At 34.1% G+C, this 20,436-nt stretch overlaps 3 protein-coding genes and 2 long non-coding RNA genes across 6 annotated transcripts; 4 read left to right on the plus strand and 1 right to left on the minus strand.

Annotated features, from left to right (window-relative positions):
* The first annotated feature begins 303 nt into the window (after nt 1-303).
* LOC106437904 (CAAX prenyl protease 2) lies at nt 304-2,648 on the plus strand. The gene is made up of 8 exons (XM_013878917.3): nt 304-651; nt 858-917; nt 1,046-1,252; nt 1,343-1,454; nt 1,554-1,625; nt 1,711-1,773; nt 1,840-1,920; nt 2,329-2,648. The coding sequence occupies exons 1-8, from the start codon at nt 439-441 to the stop codon at nt 2,460-2,462; spliced, it is 942 nt and encodes a 313-aa protein (XP_013734371.2). The 5' UTR covers nt 304-438; the 3' UTR covers nt 2,463-2,648.
* A 1,492-nt stretch (nt 2,649-4,140) lies between these two features.
* On the plus strand, nt 4,141-6,015 carry LOC106443527 (FBD-associated F-box protein At4g10400-like). Its single transcript, XM_013885089.3, has one exon. The coding sequence runs from the start codon at nt 4,659-4,661 to the stop codon at nt 5,892-5,894; it is 1,236 nt and encodes a 411-aa protein (XP_013740543.2). The 5' UTR covers nt 4,141-4,658; the 3' UTR covers nt 5,895-6,015.
* Nucleotides 6,016-6,661: 646 nt separating this feature from the next.
* On the minus strand, nt 6,662-8,925 carry LOC106443526 (protein LITTLE ZIPPER 4). Of its 2 annotated transcripts, none has more exons than XM_048775571.1 (2): nt 8,814-8,925; nt 6,662-7,184 (listed from the first exon to the last, which is right to left on the minus strand). In XM_048775571.1, exon 2 carries the CDS (start codon nt 7,158-7,160, stop codon nt 6,948-6,950), a length of 213 nt encoding a protein of 70 aa, XP_048631528.1. In that variant the 5' UTR covers nt 7,161-7,184; nt 8,814-8,925; the 3' UTR covers nt 6,662-6,947. The 2 variants fall into 2 exon arrangements, with proteins under 2 accessions (XP_048631528.1, XP_048631526.1); XM_048775569.1 differs by having other exon boundaries at nt 8,760-8,894.
* Nucleotides 8,926-9,013: 88 nt separating this feature from the next.
* On the plus strand, nt 9,014-12,722 carry LOC125606643. The gene is made up of 3 exons (XR_007337933.1): nt 9,014-10,636; nt 10,743-11,352; nt 11,686-12,722. It is a non-coding gene; the product is annotated as an uncharacterized LOC125606643 (long non-coding RNA).
* Nucleotides 12,723-15,491: 2,769 nt separating this feature from the next.
* On the plus strand, nt 15,492-17,506 carry LOC125606652. The gene is made up of 2 exons (XR_007337944.1): nt 15,492-16,837; nt 16,920-17,506. It is a non-coding gene; the product is annotated as an uncharacterized LOC125606652 (long non-coding RNA).
* Nucleotides 17,507-20,436: the final 2,930 nt, after the last annotated feature.

Consider the following 20,436-nt stretch of genomic DNA (forward strand, 5'->3'; position numbering starts at 1 on the left):
CCTCACACCTAAGTGGCGGAATCTCCATCATGACATCATCACTCCATAATTTACTTCAAAAATGCAGTAAAAATAAAGTATGAACAAAAAAAAAAAATTCCTCCATTTATAAAATAATCTTTTATTTTTTGTTCATACTTCATGTTCTATTCCATTTCTCTAGTAAATAAATGTTTTTTTAATAGCTAGCTATTCCATTTTTTGTTCATACTTCATGTTCTATTAAATTAATCGTTTATTGCATAAATTGTTCTATAAATTTTAGAAGGCCCAATGGGTAACCCAATAACAATCGATTGCCGTGGCGCGATGTGATTGGCTAAAGACTCCTTCGTCAACCGCCGGGATTATAATTCAACCAGCGAAGAAAAGCCGGTGACTTCCACATTTACCCGGTGGATTTCTCGCCGGAGCTCTCCCCATCACTACCTTCTGAACATGTCTTCCGATGGAGACAACAACATCTCGACGCCGGTAGCGGTGGCCTCCTGCGTCGCTATGGCACTGTTCTACGTCTTGATCCTTTACGCTCCCACCGTCATCCTCCGCCTCCCGTCGCCTTCTTCCTTCTATAACTTCATGATTCGCCGATTCGTTTGCGCAGCTATTTCAACCGTCGCGTCTCTCGTCTTCACAGCTTATATACTTCCTGTAAGCTTCTTTTACAATGTTAGAGTCAAAGACTAAAACTTTGAGCTATGCACACTAGTTACAAGAATCAGTGTAAAGTCTCTTCCTTTGTTTGCTGTAGAGATGTTAAGATTAAAAGACTGTGCTTTGTTTGGTAATATGCATCACACTAGTTTCAAGAATCACTGAAAAGTCTCTAACTTTGTTTGCTTGAGAAATGTTAAAAGATAAAAAGCTGGGAGGCTTCTCTGATACTTGGAGTTTTTGGCATAAGGAAAGATCATCTTGTAAGTTCCTTTGCCTCTCTCAGTCCTTATCTATCTTTAGTATTGGGTGAGGATCACCATGAGAAGCTGGTTTGTTTGTTATACCATACCCATCTTAAAGGATTCTGTGTTTGTGAATATGGAACCAGTGGCAAGGAGTGGTGTATCCTCTTCTATTGACCTCGCTCATTTATGCCGGATCTTTGGTCTTGAACTTGTTGTTACTCCTGGAATCATGGAAGGAAAGTGGTGGAGGATGTAGTTCCTTTAGTAAATTCAGAAGCTTTGTCCAAGCAATCCCTGCTTGCATCTTGACATGTGTTTCTGATGTTTCCTTTTGGCGCAATCTTGTTGTGGTAATCAACTCTTCTCCATCTCTGTATCGAAACTGCATAAGTTACTACTAAACCGAACAGATTGTGATCTGTTACAGCTTCTAATTGCAGGCACCGTTAACTGAGGAGCTGGTTTTCAGGGCCTGTATGGTACCTTTGCTTCTGTGTGCTGGATTTAGGATTTACTACGCTATCTTCCTCTGCCCAATTCTCTTTAGCTTAGGTTTGTTTTCTTTGCGTGCTTCCCTGTGAATGACAATTTTACAGCTCGAGTTGAGATGAAAATTGCTGGATTTTTTGGTTTATTATATGTTTTATGCAGCCCACTTGAATCATTTTAGAGAAATGTACATTAAGCATAACCGCAGCTATATCAAGGCCTCACTGATTGTTGGTACGTTTAACCATAATCATATTAACAATCTTTGTCTCAGGCGTAAACTAATCATCCCTGAGCTTTAACTTGGCCCTTTGATCAGGTCTTCAGCTTGGCTACACAGTCGTTTTTGGTTCATATGCATCGTTTCTCTTCATCAGAACCGGTACATTTACATCTACTACCCGCTTGTAATGTTGTTCTTGATAATGATTTATGTTATATTTTAAAGGACATGTTGCTGCGCCTTTGTTTGCTCATATATTCTGCAATTACATGGGATTGCCTGTGCTGCTACACCCACGAGGAAAAGGTAATCTAAAAAGAACTTGGTCAAATCTCCAAAATAGCACATTTCTAAGTTTATATCACAAAAATAGCACTCAAAAACTAAAATGACCAAAATAGCATTTTATCTTTTGAAAAATTTAAATTTTTTTATTTTTTATTTTTTAAAATTTGAAATCTTATCCCCAAAACCTCACTTCTCAACTCTAAACCCTAAAACCTAAACTCTAAACCCTAAACCCTAAATTCTAAACCCTAAACCCCACCCCTTGATTGCTATTTTTGTGACTTTTGGCCTTGAATGCTAGTTTGGGAACAAAAACTTGATTTAGTGCTATTTTGGTCTTTTTCTCAAAGAACTTTCAATGTTGGTAACAAATGCAAATGCAGAAGAATAAAAGCTAAAGATGCTTTCATGGGTTCTTCTCTTCAGGTTTGGTGAGTGCAGCTGCGTTAGCCGGTGTGGTTGGATTCGTCACACTTCTCTTTCCTTTAACAAAGCCTCTCATGTACAACGATAGAACCAACAATTGTCCGTGTTGGCTTGGCTATTGTTTGTGGAATTGATACTCTGCACTCGTAGCTCTGATCTTCTTTTTTTTTTCCAGTTTCCACTGATCATGTCTTATTTGTTGTTTTTTAACAGATTGTGGTCCGTTATCAAAGTTGCTTTTTACAGACAATTGTTTATAAAAATGGTAATGGAAATTAAAGGAGAAAATGGCTGTTTAGGTACACATAATGTACCGTATATTGTACAAATTCTATAACAAATTTTATATATTTATAGTCCAACCAATTCATGGACTCACGTGATTGTGATTGTTGATGGTTGTTAACTAGACATGGTATATTCTTATATCATTATTATCACTAATTTCCTTATCAGTTACATATTACTTTGAAAACAAACCTGGCCGAGGTTATCAATAAAGAAAAAGACTAAGATAGCACTAAACCAATTTTTTGTTCCCAAAGTAGCACTCAAGATTCAAAGTCACAAAAATATGTTTCATTAAAGAGGTAAATATACATTTATACTCCTTGGGTTAATTAATCCAAACCTTAGGGTTTAGAGTTAAGGGGTGGAGTTTTGGAATTAGGGTTTAAAATTTTATAAAAAATAAATACTAAAATAAAAAATAAAAACTTTAAAAAACAGTTTCAAAAAGTATTTTTAAATTATAAAAAGAAAATTTCAAAAAAAAAAATAAAAAAAAATTTCAAACAAAAATATTATAAAAATTTCGAATCTGAAAACATATAATCTGAAACTATAAAAAAAAATTTCTTTTTTTCATTTTTTTTATTTTTTTATTTATTTTTGTTTGTTTATTTAATTTTAAACTAAGGGTATTAAAGATATTTTACCCTTAATGAATGTCATTTTTGTGATTTTCTCTTTCTAGTGCTTTTTTTGAGACATAAACTTCAAATGTGCTATTATTGACAATTGCCCTTATCAATACTATTCAAAATGAGATTTTAAGATTATCATAGATTTAATCCAAAAAAAAAAAGATTATCATAGATATTTAGTTGATAACAAAATATGGATATATTCAAACAAATATGGATATATTCCAACAATCAACAAATTTCAGATCTTCCAAATCTTAACAATTACTACATAATTTAAAGCTCCACTTAAATCTATATATATAAAGAAATGTTCGTCTCTCTCCCGTGAAGCCACCTCATCAATTCGTGCGTTCTGGGAGTGACACGTGTCCCATTTTATATTTAGGACCAAAATAAATGAATGCAGTTAAGGGTAATTGAACCCAACACCTCTAGCACTGGTAATTTCTCTTAGAACCACTAGGCTAAAGTCACTTTTTATAAATATATGGCCGCGAAAATACTTATTATCGTGTCACCTGGAAGCCCATGCTTCTTCTGCTTGTGGCCAAGGCCGACACTGAACTGGCGTCAAGATGAAGATCGTGAAGTTAAAATTTTTGCTCCAAATAGTTTTGCAATGTTTCCAACCTTTATAACTTGATGCACATAATATATATTAAAATACATTTGTTGTACACACTTTTATTAGTTTTGCTTTTAAAAGAAGGTATTTACAATTATAAATGTTTTGTGCCAGTGAAGTAATGGTTGAAAAATCTCTATACATATGTCATTTTAAAATAACACCCAACTTTTATATATAGTCAATACATATGTCCGTGTTATATTCTAGACTAAATATTTTCTCTTTTAAAAATATAGAAAACAATTTTTGTAGTGTACAAGCAAATGTTGTAGAGCAAGTATGCATTATACAAAATAATATATATTTAAAATCCATACAAAAACATAAAAGTTGTTATAGGCCTCTTTCTAACACATGCACACTCTATTATGAATAAGAATTAAAAAAAAAAACCAGTATTGTCATCAAACTTTATCACAAATCCACATTTGTACATCTATAATTATGAATTGGACAATTAGTTAATTTGATACAATACCAAAGCAAGAATAATCGAAAAACAACTATACCACCACATACTAATAAGTAACACATAACAGATAACCAAATTCTTGAATCTTAAAACAAATTTCAACTCGAGCATTTAGTGAATATCAAATTAACTAATATCCCACCCGTAGGGCGGGCCGGCCCTAGTATATATATGTATATATTCCATTAATACGGAACATGAAAAGAAAGGAGGCAGCTAGAAGCAACCGTGCGTGAGAGAGAAGAAACAAGGTTTTTGAATCTTTTTGTGTTCTTTGGTTTTTACTTTAATTTTGTACGATATGGACAAAATCAGTCGACTGCCGGATGAATTATTGGTGAAGATACTATCGTTTCTTCCAACAAAAGTTGCTGTTTCCACTAGCATCTTGTCCAAACAATGGGACTTTCTCTGGATGTGGTTACCTAAACTCGACTACAGTACTAGAAAGTATTCAGAGTCCGAACGCGCGAGGTTACGGCGTTTTCTTAACAAGAATCTGCCATTACACAGAGCTCCGATTATAGAAAGCTTCCGCCTCGATTTTATTGCTTCACAATTCAAACCCGTGACAATTAGATCATGGCTTCTAACCGCAGTTTCACGCAACCTACGAGAGGTGGAGGTTTCTCATGGTTGTAATAATAAGGTGCTCAACATGTTGCCAAGTAGCTTGTATACTTGTAAATCACTCGTGTCCGTGAAACTCAATGGAAGAAGGCTTCTAGTGGATGTTCCTCGTATGGTTTCTCTCCCTTGTCTGAAAACTTTGCTGCTTCAGGATGTGAAGTACAAGAATGAAGATTCTCTTCAGCGGCTTCTATCTAATTGCCCTGTTCTTGAAGATCTATTGGTGGAAGGATGCAAAGGTGACAATATGGTAAAGTTCATTGTTATCGTCCCCTCGTTGCAACGTTTAACAGTCAATATACTTGAGGATCTAGATGAGTTTGTGATGGATACTCCTTCTTTGAAATACTTCAAACTTGACTACTATAACTACAAGAATCACCACTGTTTGATTGAGCGTATGCCTAAGCTGGAGGAGGCATATGTAGAACTTAGCTTTAATCATGTTTATATTGATAGGTTTATCGGATCAATCACTTCTGTCAAACGTCTGACGTTATGCATAGATGATGTGTATGGTGATGGTTTTGTCTTCGACCAGCTTGAACATCTGCAACTATGCGCATGCGATGAACAACATACGTCGGTTGCGGTGATTATCCGGTTGCTCAAAGATTCACCTAACTTACGAGTACTAGACCTATTCAAAATGGAATATCATAACCCTATTGGTCTGTATACTTGGAATCAACCAAGTACTGTTCCGGAATGTATTTTGTCGAGTCTACAAACTTTCAAGTGTTCAGGATACTTAGGAAGACCAGGAGAAAGAGATCTTGTGATTTATATATTAAAAAATGCTAATAACTTAAAGACTGCAACAATCTGGTTTCCGACGGTTGACATGAAAAAAGATTTGGTTCTTTCTTCTCGAGCTTCAAACGCATGCCAACTTGTATTTGATTGAGGATAGGATCTATACACCTTTTTGTTTTTGGTTAGGCTTTGTCTCTCTTATTATACTCTTGTTTTTTTATATAAAGGATGAGTATTACACTGAAAATAATATATATATATGTATTCCATTATTTCCGACTAACCCTTATATACATATATATTTTTACTAACCTACATTAACTATTTATCTAATCTTATTTAAGTTTATTCTAATGAATCTATTATTAAAATAAGGTTTGATGATTTGTACCATAATTAATAGCATATTTCTTTAGCTATTAAAAAATATTCAAATTACTATTTCTAAGAAAACAAACCAATATATATATATATATATCCGACTCTCATGATAAAATAAATATTAAGAAACAAAGATTCATTTTTTTAATACACATCCTTAAACCAAAGAAACATTTTATTATATAAGGAAATCAAAGCACTTATTGATGACATTTACCGTTTTCTAGGCCCAACACGTAAACTTTATTGGAATCCTAAATCAAACACTTAATTTTACATTTAACATATTTGTATATTTATTTTCAATTTAAGTTTTAGAAATAAAAAATTTCTCACGTTTTTAAAATGCGGATCAAAATTTAGTAAATCTAGTATAAGCTAATGTAAATACAGTGAAAAAAATTCTTAAAGAAAAGAAAATGTAGAATAATAAAAATAATAAAGATACTGGTTGTTTAAGAAACGAGCAGAAGGTAGTACAACGTAGTCCCATAATCCACCATATCCTAAAAAACAACCCCACATGAAAAGGCAACAAAGAAATCTAATTAATATATGAATGGAAACAAATGTAAAATATCCCTGAGAAGATAAGTAGAGAGACACAATATATGCTTCTGTCCTTTTAGTAGTAGAAATAATTTAGAAGAACCCACAAGTTCAAATAATAATAATACTCCTACTGCCCACTAACTTTTGATTATTTTCTTACATTACACCAATACAAAGGAACTACGAAGAGATGGGTTCTTCTAACTGAGCAGGGTCATGATAATTTTTTCAGTATACCAAATCCAATACTTGTCCTAAGAGTTTTACTGCATCAGGATTGTCCAGAAGCAGAACTTGACGAAGAGAGGTTGCTGCTTCCTTGCTTTGATTCATTAGGGTCCTTGGTTTTGGAGAGCTTCTGGTTGAGTTCAATGAGAAGCTGTTGATTCTCCTGATTCAGGATTTCAGCTTTCTTCCTCAACCTTTCATTCTCCTTTACTATATAACAGTTTTGCAGGTACAACTTCGCGTTTAGCCTCTCCATTTCGATAAACTTGCTCTCTCAAAACTAACAAAACAAACAAACAAAATCTCTTATGTCAAAGAGAAAAGAAAAAGATATGATTTATAAATCGCTGTGTTATGATTATAGTTGGGGTTAAATCCTTGCAGCACCACATGATTTGTGCAGCTCGTTCACACATTTAATGTGGAATTACATTAAGCAAAATCCATGACAGCATTTATTTTGTTTTCAACAAAAAAATGTCAATTTTTCTTTTGAATAAAAACCAATGATCAAACAGAAGAACAGTCATGCTTTTCTTGGTTTCGAGAATAGGAAAGATAAAGCCACCACAAGAAATGAAAACAAAAATAAAGTTATGACGATGCAGTACGTATAATGATGAAGTTTGAAAACGAAAATACAAAACACATTTACAGAAAAAGAAACCGACCAAAACAAAGCAGGTATACTAGCAATTTCCAGAGGGCTCGGCGGTCGGCCGGCGCGTGAGCGTCCGTGCCGCCGCCGGAGCTCGTGTTTCTTTCAGATAAAATTACCAGGATCCGGCCTTCTCCTCGTTTCTGCCGGTTCCCGCCTGTCCGATCTCTGGTCTGCCACCAACCGCTTTGGTTCTGGTCCTGGAGTAACGACGCGGTGGCTGTGTAGATGACGCGGAGAAGACCTTAGTTGTTGTCGGAATAATATCTCCGGGAGGCGGAGGCTATCGCAGATCCGTCGCCGCCGGTCTTTTGTCTCCGTGGCGGGGAAACTCCTTCAGGTCCGCCGTCATCGGATCTAGTCTCCGGGGGGTGAAGGCTTCTTCAGCCTTGCGTCGCCGGCTCGTGGCCCTTATTCTTTAGGGTTTTGTTTCTTTCTTTTCTTCGGTCGGGTTTTTTTGTTTGTTTCTGTGGGTTGGTGTGTTCGTCGGAGGAGATGGAAGAGCTCCGGCGGAAAGAATGAGGATGCATGCGATTCCTCTGGCGGGTCCCGGTGGTTAATGTTGATGGAGGAGCTCTCGCTACGGCGATTGAGCCTCTCCGGCTTGAGTGGCCCAAAGTTGGGTGAAAGTAAAGAGGAACGGAGCGATGGAGCTCCGGTTTGGCCGAGTGGTCCGGTGGTTGGATCTCCGGCGCCGACGAGTTGAGATGGTATGGCGCTATCCTTGTGGCACGTGTTTCTTCGCGGAGGAGGATCGCGACACGTGTACAAGCGGCCAAAAGTGGGTTTAGTGAGGCGGCAGTATGCCTTTCCGCCTGCTCCCTAGGGTTTTCTCGTGATGGGTCCGTAGGGCTTAGCCCATTAGAAATTTGGGTGTCCTATTTGTTGTTGGGCTTATGTTATAATATTGTACTGGGTTTGGCCCGTTTCTTTTATAATATTAAATCCCTTTGATGGAAAAAAAAACAAAGCAGGTATACTAGCAAAAACAGAGCCAAAATGATCTTTATTGTAAAATTAAAAGGAAAAAAAGAAAGTTTTGAAACAAGAAAAAAAATTGAAAAAGACAAACAAATAGGGTTTATTCAGTTGCCTTTGTCTGAAAGAAAAGGATCTTTAAAATTTATCCATCAATTTATTGCTATACAAAAATAAAATACTAAAAAATAGTTGGGTGGTTATGCAAATGATATTCACCTTGCTTGTACGTGAGGAGAGAGAGATATCTAGAGAGAGCGAGAGAGATGCTACCTTAAGGAAAAAGTGTTCGAATAGGGTGAGGAAGAAGTGTAGTGTGTTTATATGTTTGTAGAGGAGAGAGATTTGTATGGAAGGTAGAGGGACAAAGAGAACAAAATGAAGATAATGTCTGGTCCGATAATGTCTCTTATATAGAGCCTCAAAAGCTAGAGATAGAGAAGGGGGACATGCCCCTCTCTCCTGACACAACAATCATGCTTTGTTTTGTGTGTTATGCTTAGATGGCGGCCGAATACGCAGCTCGCAATCTTTTGTATTTGTTTCTTTTATAAAGTGAGAAAAAATAACCTAGTGAGGAAAAAGTGAGAAAAATATCTGGTTGCGTCATGTGAATGATGATCGAAAGAGGAGAGTTGAGAAATAAAGAAGAAAACTTAGAGGATAGAGAGTCCTACTTGAGGGGTCTACTTTCAAAGTTTCTCTATATGGTTACTTTTTTTTCTTTTACTTGTATTTTCAAATTGTGTTTTGGTATGAGATGACCATTATTTGTTAATCTAACTCTATATTTTCTTTAAGCTAAAATATCTCTATTATAAAAGTAGTTTTTCCTCAATGTATGATTTTGTGATAAATAGTAAATATTTTTATAATTTTAGGAGAAAATATAATTAAATTTACTTTTACATGTATATTTATAAACAAAAATAATATTTAATTATATTTTTAAGAACAGGAAAAATTCGAGTAAAACTCATATCTGTAATAAAGTTAAGTTTATTTTAAAGAAAATTATAGACATTAATTGAAGATGGTTTAAGAGCATCTCCAACCTCCACTCTATTTTTCATTCTAAAATAGAGTTTATAGTAAAAATGCTTCAATAGTACTACATTTCTCACTTTATAATATAGTAAAAATATGTTTATTTTAAATATAGAGTAACTTGTTTTTTTTATTCATTAGTCTATTTTCTACTATAAAATATAGTACTACTGGAGCAAACTTAAACTATATTATAGAATTATTCTATTTTTGAATAAAATAGAATAAGCCATTGGAGATGTTCTAACAAGTTTATTTCTCACCGACCAAGTAATCATTCACATAAACCGTTTTTGATATCATTATAGACCAACAAATTTTTATAGATATCATAGCAATATTTCAAACAAGTAGAACTAACTCATACAACTCTCACTTTTGTCCAATATGCATCAGTTTATGTATCATCTAACTAATATTAAAAGGGATAAATGAGGAGTAGTTAGACTATCCACGTCCTCATTTTAAATCAGCCAATCAGGAGCTTTTACTTGGACACATCAGATCACGTCAAGCCGAAAATGAAAAAAGCTGGCCTCTTTCGTGTGGGCTCATTGGTTTTGTTACGGCCCAAATTTTGAGAAGCCTATAGTTTAATCCTAATCGTCTCCAAACCCTATCAAACATCTGTTTGCCATCTTTTCCGCTTATTATCTGTAACGTCGGGCTCCCACAACTCTGTGTAATAAAACCCATTACTAATTGCAGCAATAGTGAGCCATGAAACCGTTGCGATTCCCTCAACATATAGCTTTATAAACATCAAACCAGGCGATGACTATAAGAACAGAGAAATCCACCGGGAAGGTTCCGCTCAATTCTTCAATGATGTCTCTCCTGGCTTGGCGGAGGCCGAGCTACTTTTCTGGCTAATCCATTTCTGGTTTGTATTTAGTTACCTTTGTTTTGAGTATGCAACAAAGGCAACTGACAACATGTGTAACAAAGGTAGTGGAATTGCTGCAAAACCTCGTGGAATTGAGAACGTCATAACAATAACTGCATATGGGAGTTCGATCTCATTGTTGCAATGGTTGAACAGAACAAAGGTAGAAACAATAGCATTGTTTTGTTCTGTTTTTTTTTTTAAATCTTTCTTCATGCTCCTTCAACATAACGTTTTCAAGGAAGTTTTTAATCTTTTATTATTCGCAGCCAAACAATGTGGATAGCGAAATCTCAACGCTAAAAGGATACTATGTTTCTCGGAGCTTATATTGGTCCTTCCTCTTTATGATCAATTGTTGGTTTCATATATATATATTTTGTAATCTCAGACTAAATGTTAACTAAGTTTTGCTCTTATCTCTTATTTTACCCAGTTACTGCAAGAGTCATCATGGACATAGACATGTGGTGGAGCTAAGCGTACGTCAGTGTGATTAGTAAAAACCAATCTTCTTAATTTGTTTTATCTCTTCGTTATCATTTGTCATGGTTTGGTCGATTTTTCCGCAAATCACCATCTCAAGATCTGTTTTGGCTTTAAGATGTATTTCCAGTGTGTTTCTACTTTCTACTCTTTTACATACACTTTATTTTCTTTTACATACACTTTAGTTTCTCATGTATCACTCTCATTCGCCAAATACATATGGTCTGATTTAGCTTTTTACTATTAAATGTTTTCTTTGCATAAAACTGTCAAAGGATTATCAACGGCAAGACCATCACTGTACGGTTTTTCAGGTTGGTGCAGCTCTTTCGCTCAACCAGACACATGGCATTTGTAACACGAAGAAGGTCATATACCCCATATTCAAAGGTCTACAATTTTATTTAAAACGTTGGTATGTTCAGCCTTATAATACGTGTTGAGTAACTGAAGATTACTTATTCGCTTGGTTTCTCCGATATACATGAGAAGTATAACATAAATAAATCATAAATCACAATTGTGATTGGTTACAACAATTGCAGCTACTCATACTGTTTTTTTTTTGTGCAGTGATTGGTTAGTAATACAAAGCAGCTACTTATACTTTTTTTTTGTTCTTTACAGTTACAACAATTGCAGCTACTGATTAGAAAATATTCCAATTGCTCACTTTTCTATACGCAGCGTTTGATGTAATAATGGTTTATTTCTCTTCTTCAGGTGTTAATTGCTGTTGCTATGATCCTAGGCGACGGTGTATACAAACTTGCAAGGTGAGCCGGACCCTTTCCGGACTATTAAACCAGATCCGAGGTGGACCTGGTCCGAGAACCTCCTTTCCCATTGCCACCAAAGATATCATATGATGATCAGCATAGAACAAGATCCTTCCTTAAGGACCAAAATTCCTTCATGGGTTGCTGGTGGAGGCTATGAGCTTCGCTTACCTGAATGGTACTACATTCTGGTCATCAGTGTCTTCGTCTTAGTCTTGGCTTTATGCAATGCGTTATGGAGTCAGGCTCACGGTTTGGTCACTAGCCAACCCATGTTTACAATCAGAGCATGGGCTGGTTCAGACCATGGAGGTCTTCCTGCACATATATAGTATCATATATAGTATCCACAGCTTCAGACCTGACACAAGATTTCAAGATAGGTTACCTAATATTGTCATCTCCAAGGGATCTGTGTTGTGAGCCGAGTGATTGGAACATAAGTGGGAGGTTTGATTTCGCCATGTGTGTTCTGGCTTTTCTACAAGTTTTTACTGTTTTCTGAATTTCGGCTTGGTTTAGAATTGAACTGCGATCTTTGTATTTGTTTCTGACGTTGTTTCTACATGTTTGTTTCTTAACTGTCATTTAAGGTTTTATTCTTCAGGGGTTAACAGATATCAAAAACACCAAAGGCTGATAACCTTAACTTGCCTTCCGTACCAATAGCACATGTTGGACCTCTACCTGGTCGAGTTCAGGTTAAGCGTTTCAACCATTCTCTTCTACGAACTTGAGATGCTTCAAAGCATGAGTTAGCTCTTTATGTATGCCTAATGAGAGGCTTAACGACGCGATTAACATGCTGAGGATTAGTTTAGATTAGTGGCGGTACCACCTAGCTTCACGTCATGGATAAGTTATGGCGTTCTCTTTGTGGAGTAGATCTACTAAGCTCTTTGTGTATTTTGATTTTCTTTTGTACGTAATTAAATGTCAGCTTCAAGATTTATCTCTTCTCAACATGTTCTTTTTTTTCCACATAATTCTAATACTCATGCCTTTCTAATGCCAAAGATAAATAGGTCAATAAGTTTTAAATGAATATCTCTCACCGTTTTTCTTCTTTATCTTTGTTTCCGTTAACAAACATGAATCACTTGAACATTGATTTTGAGAACAAGATTGTAGATTTTATACAAGAATTGAATCTAAAAAAGCATTAAGATGGTTAAATTTCTGTGGATTTTATTTATAATCAGATAGCTCATGCTGATTTGTTTCGGCTATAAAAAACGGCTGAGCACAGGGACGGCTCAATACTGTTAGGGGTCCTACGGTAAAAAAATTTTTTTTACTCTCTAAAATTTATATGCAGATAATGTTTAAAATATTTTTAAAATTTAATCAGTAATATTTTGTATATTTTCTAATGAAAATAAAACTATATACATATCAAATTATTTTGAACCCTTTTTAATTTTATTTATTATATTTATAATTTTTTTTATATATAACAATATAGATTTTTTAAAAATAGGGTCCCTTTAAGCCGGTCCTGGCTGAGTATTCGTGTTGCCTATACTAGGAAATAACACAAACACAAGTCCATATTCTGATTAATGATTGTGCTGCTTTCAACTACGCTATATTTATTAATCCATTTAATTACTAATAATGAAGTTCTTATGTACGGTGTTACAGAATCTAAATGTATTCTTAGAATCTATATGGATCATAATTAAAGCTTAGACAACACAAATGCTCTCCGCCTCTTTGTATATAGCCGAAGCAAATCAACATACGAGAGTTATGTGATAATAAATAAAATACACCAAAATTTAACCATTTCTAGGCTAACAAATGCTCTCTATTCATCTCACATGTTTGCTCAGCATCCCAAATATATATTTGATAGTAACAATAAGCAAATTTTGAGCTTAAATCATTGCAAATTTGATATACGATTTATATTTTATATATCATAGCCATGATATATGTGGATTATATATTAAAAAAATATAACTGTCAAAAACCCGGGCTACGCCCGGGAAAATCCCTAGTATAAATAAAGACTGTCTTTAACATGGTGTCATGAGAACATTCAAACAAGATTTCAATACGTACCGGCTTGAATTAATACTTAGATCATAGGAGAATGGTATAGTTTTGTAGTAAGTAGAGGGTTAAAATGTAACTAGAGAAGGATTGAGACGTTTGTTGAGTGAAAATGATGATGATAATGAAGAGGATGGCTCTATAGGCCGTAGTCCCTTCAAGATACGCAATGATGGTTGGGGATTGGTTCTAAACATATCATTATTCATAATTCAATTTTAAGTTTCAGTTTGGACCATTTTCGTTACTCTCTTTTTACTTTTTTTCATTTCCCGGTTTGGTCGATATTGGTTTGTCAATACTACTCATCATCAGCCATAATTTCATGTTCGATTTTTCTTCATGATCATTTTATTCTTTCATCATCCTTTCTTTAGATAAAGATTGAAATCATTAAAAGGAAAAGAAAAGAGAGTAATGATGAAGAGAAAAGTTTTGCGACCCCAAACATTTAGAGAATAAACAACTCTCTTGTGTGTTTATGAGTGTGTCACAGCGTGAAAAAGATCATATAGTTAATAATTTTTCCAAGGTGGAATTGTTTTTATCTTTTCATGAGCTCTTTCGTCACTTCATCTTTTAGCTTCACTAAACCATCGTCCCTCGTGGACCTCGTTTGGTTTAATAATACTACGAATTATTGCACTTTCACCTCTCTATAATTACCTTTTCTTTACCAAATCTTGTGACTTTTTTTTTTGGATTTTGTTATTCTATCACAGAAAATTTTGGGAAATCGTATAAATGTATATTTTGTGAACGGTGAATGATTAATTGATGGGTTGTTGTCCTATTTTTGTTTCCTTTTGCGCTAAGCGTTCCAAATTGACAATGGTTTTAAAGTTTCAAAACACAAGTTCGAACCCATAATTATTATGTGTGTCTTGAAATGGAACTCTAAATAAACAAAATGGAATTAAAAAATAAATAGTGGTTGCACTTCTTGTTTACATCAAAGCCAAGGCAATGACAATTAATAAGTAGGGAGGTGTGTGTGAGTCATCCATGTCAATGTTAGAAGAATTTTTTGATTAATTACGAGGTGTTTAACTTTTATTAGCTAATCAAAAGTTTATAGTTATGGGTTTTATCTTAGTTCCAATTATCATTCGATATATCAAACACTCTCTATATTATAGTTTCTTTGTTTACAATTTCGTTGATTTCAAATCGGTATTTCTTTAAATTTGAAAAATAAAACAATCCATCTTTTCTTTAAAAAAAACTACAATTCGAGACACTAGTTCTATACTTCTATTACATCGTAGAACAGACCTAAAGTTAGTTTATATATAATATTTAAGAAATATTGTGAGAGCTATCAAGGATTGTACCAAGGCAAGACAATTTAATAAACTTTTTTTTTGTCACGAAAAGACAATTTAATAAACATAAGGTCGAAATATGGTAATAATATGGAGGGCTGTGATCAAGGCTTCCATAGCTTCCCTTAGGGCCATATGTTGAGTAAGAACTTTGTTATTATTTTTTTCTTTTAATTATCATTTTGTTAATTAATTATTTTGAAGGAAAAATGTTATATGTAGAATCTATATATATAAAGGGGAGTTTTCTCTCACCTCAGTCCTCCACATCATTATTCAGCATGGGGCTTTTTCTGCCACGTGGCAGTACTTTATAAACTTGCGAAAGCTGCTTCACGTTGTTTAATAATTTGGGCTACGTGTTTTTTATGATCAAATCAGTGGACTTTTGATTATTGTCCAAAACGGCCCAAATTATTTAGGGTTGTTCAATTTTAGCGGACGGAGTTGGAGAGTCAGCCGTCGTGGTTCTTCACATCTCACCGACGACGAACGGCGATCGTCTTTGTAACGGCACTTGGAAACATTAATCCAAGCATTAACTTTTCTGCGCCACTCCTCCCACTCTCTTGAATTAAATTGGCCATAGCATTCTCTAAAGTAATCCCCTGAAGCTTCAACTATAAATGGCTTTGTTGCTTGGGATAAACAGTGGCGAGTTCATCTGTTTTTCTTGCCGATTTAAAAGCTGGATGCTATTCAAACACCGCCGAGGTCCCTCTCCTCAGATTAAAAGAGGCAAGAAATGTTAAGAAAGGTGGTCTCCATAAAGAGAATGTGACTCCGGCTAGCCACCACCGTGTTTTGTTAGCTCTTTCTACTCAACCTTTTGATAGTCCGCTCTTATTATATGTTTCTAAAACAGTCAAACTGTCAACGAGAAGGTACCTATTCTTATTCCTAATTTTTTGTTTTTGGATTTAACGTTAAACTAAGTCGTCACTAACCATAATTTATTTACTCTGTTTTTTTTTTCAGTTGATTTTGTTTTTTTTGAATATTTTTTTCAGTTGATTTTGATTCATGTTCAATAGCTTAATACTTTCAAAAATCTATTGAGGGAAGGAGTGATGTATGGGCTTCGTGGTGTTGATGCCGCTGGAAGCACGTTTCACTGACCACACGAGCTTTGTTGAGGTCACGGAACAAGTGACCATCCCAGCAGAGAAGTTTCGTTTTCAAAAGTATGATCAACTCATGGCTTTGGCTAACACCAACGTAGATTTGTCCGGTTTGTATAACAATTTTGAACTCATACTTTAACCGTATAGTAGTATCAGCACTGTTTTCAATAATGAAAATCATTCCATTCATCATGTGATGATAACAATCTAATTAGACAGGTACAAAACCAATCAACTGATCTATCTTAAGTTGTTTAGTATTTTGTTAGTTTGATTAAGTGAGTCCACTGATAAACCAAACACAACTATGCGAAGCTCATAGTGTGTGTTTAATAAAATTGATTAAGAAATCAGATCGCAGTCAGTTGATTGGATTGCAGGAAAGACATCTCTTTCTCTCTGCAAAGCAAAACTGGGTTAGATCCAGCGACTATAGCTTCCTTGTGCTTACTGATAAGTTCAAAGTTCACTCATTTATGAGACTAAACCTGTGATTCAATTTCATATAATGGAAATATTCCAGAACAAACTTAGGATGAATTGGATGACTTCAATGCTTGGTTAGATATCTCTCCACTCTAAATCAAATGTATGTGAAAGTATATTTTTTTCTTTTCTTATCTTATTGATGTAAGAGATGGTAAAGAGTGTCCTTTTTCTCTGTTGTGCAGAAGAAAATCTGCAACTCTGGAGATGTAAATGAATGTAAATCGATGGAAGCTAAAATCAGAAAACAAAAACTTGATTTTGTGAAGCCTGCTCTAGGGCTTAGCTTATTATACGTTTTGTGTTCTGTAAATATTATATAATTTTGGGGATCTCGGATGTTTTGTGGTTGTAATTCATGCCATCATTGAGAAGAGAAAAGTACACTCATATGGTTATCATATGGTTATTGATTTTGTGCTGACTAATAGATTCCCGGTTAAAGGTGTAATCAGATTTATCAGGATGCCATGATGTGTATCGTTCCATAGGTACCTGCACGGCCTGAACTGCAGTTTTTTGGAGTTAATGGTTCGTGACCCTCCAGTTTATTAGGTTTCAGATTGTCCCCCGGTGACCAGGAGATATTTGATATAAGAAGCTATATCAGGCAATTTCATTGAGTTTTTTTTTCTTGAATTATATAGTTGGATGTGTAACTGATGATTTTTGCAACTGTTTGTATAATTCAAGACTAGATCATGATGTAGCATTTTGAAATAATGCCAATTGTAAATAGTTGTTAATCAATGTTTGAGATTTTTTCCATACATATGCTGCCATGAAGCTTTCTTAATATAAGAGAGAGGCGGAGGGACTGAAAAAAAAAACAGAGTAGAAAAGTTATGACCTTAGACATTTCATTAGATCTACGTATTGCAAAACAACTCTTTGATTTTCCATACACAATTTTTTGTGGATTTATACTATTTGGAGATGATCAATGATTTTGCCAGAATCTCGAGAAGCTTCTTGAATGTTTTCTCATATTGCTACTTGAATATGGCAATCACTTGAAAAGGTTATATATATGTGGAGCATCAATATAATGATTAAAATTATAATCATCGCATGTACTAATGTCTAACACACGCATTGTTTTTCTTTAGTTTTCTACAACACTTATGAAATAAGTTTATGATCCTTCTCATTTGACGATTTAAAAGCCAACTACGACAGGAGAGATCTTAAGTTGCAACTAATTATGAAGTTCAACTCATTCATACTGTTTCAATCAATTTTGGTCTACAATAACAATGATTCTCTAAAAATTAAACAACGGCCAAAGCGTGAAACGGATAACAAAACTTAAACCTTTTTTTTTTCATTGACAAAACTTAAACCTAAAAACATCACAAGATGGTCTAACCCACCCAGGTAGGGTGAATGGGTGATAATTTACAAACGTCCACATGAAAATTACGTATAAAAAAAAACAACTTAAATCTAACGCGTCTTTATCCCAAAATTTAAAACGTAACTTGCACAGAATTTTTAGCAAAAAATACCAAATAATTTCCAAAAAAAACGAGAATATAATTGTGGAAAATTAAAAAAAAAACTACTACTTGATTAAATAAAATAATAATAAACAGAGTGGTTTAATCGTTTGATCTAAGATAACAACACATAAAATGCACTAACACTATTAAGTTCTGACCCGTTTCACTTATCTAATGGTTTAAGTTAATAGCCAAAACACTTAAAAACACATACACGTTACAAGTAATTACGGAAAATTAACTCAGTCAATAATCACTGACAAGAACACTACCATGCATAAGTTGAAACATTTAATACAATTGCAAATTCCACAAAAATATAAATTAGACCCTCCTGCTAGAATAAAAAAACTCATTATCAATACAAAATTCCAAGATGAACGGAGCTCACCCACTATCAACACTCGAAGAACTCCCTCAAGACATCCAAGGCGATATCATCTCAAGAGTTGCACAGTCATTAAGAACTACCGCACGTCATGTCATGCAATCATGCCCACTACTGGCCAAAGAAGCTAAAGACAACCGTATTTACAAGAATATATGACCATCAAACTATTATCCATCCATCCAGTTGCTTCTTTGACAAGGTATAACGATCTCATGTCAAAATTTTTTTTTTCAGCTGAAAACATAGAAGTTCATTATGATAAAGGCATTGAAGAATATTTTTTTAAAAACAATCCCAAGCCGGCCTCCATCATCTACAAACATCAGCAGACGTTTTGTACATAGATATGCAATTTACCTATACGGTCTAACAATGCTTTGCACGGGTGAGAAAAATGTTGATGAAACCTATATTAATAAAATTGGTTGGAAGCAAGACCATAAATTTGACGATCAGTGTTCGAATCGCTTTAAGAAATTATTACAATGACATTAAGAAATTAGTACATGGAGTTCGTGTTAAAAAACTCAAGTCTATTAGACAAAAAAAAAACTCAAGTGTTACTCAACCACTTTAAAAGCAACGAAAGCCACAATACTATGCCATCCGGACAACATCAACAAGAGGTACGAGAAATGCTATTTTTCAACCAAATGACTAAATTTGTATACTTTATTTTATTCATGGTCATTTTTTAACTTAACATTAAGCATCAGATCGTCGCAATTTTTGTATTTCAACAAGAACAAATATTTGTGAATTTATGATGGTCACAAATATTTAATTTCACTCTGTTATGTTCAATAATTGACTATTCCTTCTTATTCTCAACGATATTATATTACGTAAAGTGAATGTCCATACCAAAATAGTAATAAACTCAAGAGAAAAAACAAAGCATATTCCATCAACAAAAATATTTACACGTCCATAAAACACACAAAACTCTTAAAATACAGTTACTAACGCAAATTAAGAAAATAAATTCCTCACATATATTTCAAATAAAACATTAAATCAGAAAACCAAACATAACAAATATTTAGCACAAATGTCAAACAACCACAAATATTTCATTATTCAATTAATTTTACTAAATAATAAAAATTTATAAACATTTACATTATCTAATTTTTTTATTAAATAATTATTTAGATTTATTTTAATTTATTTTTTAAATATTGTATACATGACATCTAAACCAGCAATATTAGCTGGCGCACCCATGTCAACACAATTACAAAATACAAAATAAAATAATACACTACTATCAGTAACCACTATTAAATAGATCCAAAAACACATTATCAACTCATTAAAAAACACAATATACGAACCCGGCGCGTAGCGCCGGAATACCGCTAGTATTACATATAGTCACGAAATATTACTCAATCAGCTACATATCTATTATTTTCATACAAAAAGATCTGAATTTATCTTCTCTAAAAAATAAGTCCAACCATGATGTAAAAGCAGTAACTCTATCTTAGTTATTCAATAATTCGACAAATATTAATTATTTATGAGGTTTTTCCCTATACTGATGTTCCCACGTAAATGTCTTTATGTTCTTGTTCTACAAATCTACCAGTCTTGTTATCCATACCTTGTTACCGAATTACAAAAAATGGTAACTCTTAATATGCCCAGCCAGCCAAGGTATGAAAGTTTTTAATTTATTCTTAAAATGGTTTTGTTTTTCAATTTTCAACGCGTTCCGCTTTCGTCCTGCATTTTGGGGTTCCATTTTGTTTTGTTTTGTTATGTCTACACATTTGTCTGTTACTGATATTTAATTTCATAAAA

The sequence above is a fragment of the Brassica napus genome, chromosome A3, assembly GCF_020379485.1.
Source record: "Brassica napus cultivar Da-Ae chromosome A3, Da-Ae, whole genome shotgun sequence".
NCBI classification, from domain to species: Eukaryota; Viridiplantae; Streptophyta; class Magnoliopsida; order Brassicales; family Brassicaceae; genus Brassica; species Brassica napus.

Excerpts from the sequence above, each read along its gene's own strand:
- LOC106443527 (XM_013885089.3), top strand. The coding sequence starts at position 4,659 with ATGGACAAAATCAGTCGACTGCCGGATGAATTATTGGTGAAGATACTA.
- LOC106443526 (XM_048775571.1), bottom strand. The coding sequence starts at position 7,160 with ATGGAGAGGCTAAACGCGAAGTTGTACCTGCAAAACTGTTATATAGTA.
- LOC106437904 (XM_013878917.3), top strand. The coding sequence starts at position 439 with ATGTCTTCCGATGGAGACAACAACATCTCGACGCCGGTAGCGGTGGCC. Across the intron at positions 652-857 it reads TCACAGCTTATATACTTCCT|ATAAAAAGCTGGGAGGCTTC; the intron begins GTAAGCTTCTTT and ends AAATGTTAAAAG. Across the intron at positions 1,253-1,342 it reads TTTGGCGCAATCTTGTTGTG|GCACCGTTAACTGAGGAGCT; the intron begins GTAATCAACTCT and ends TTCTAATTGCAG.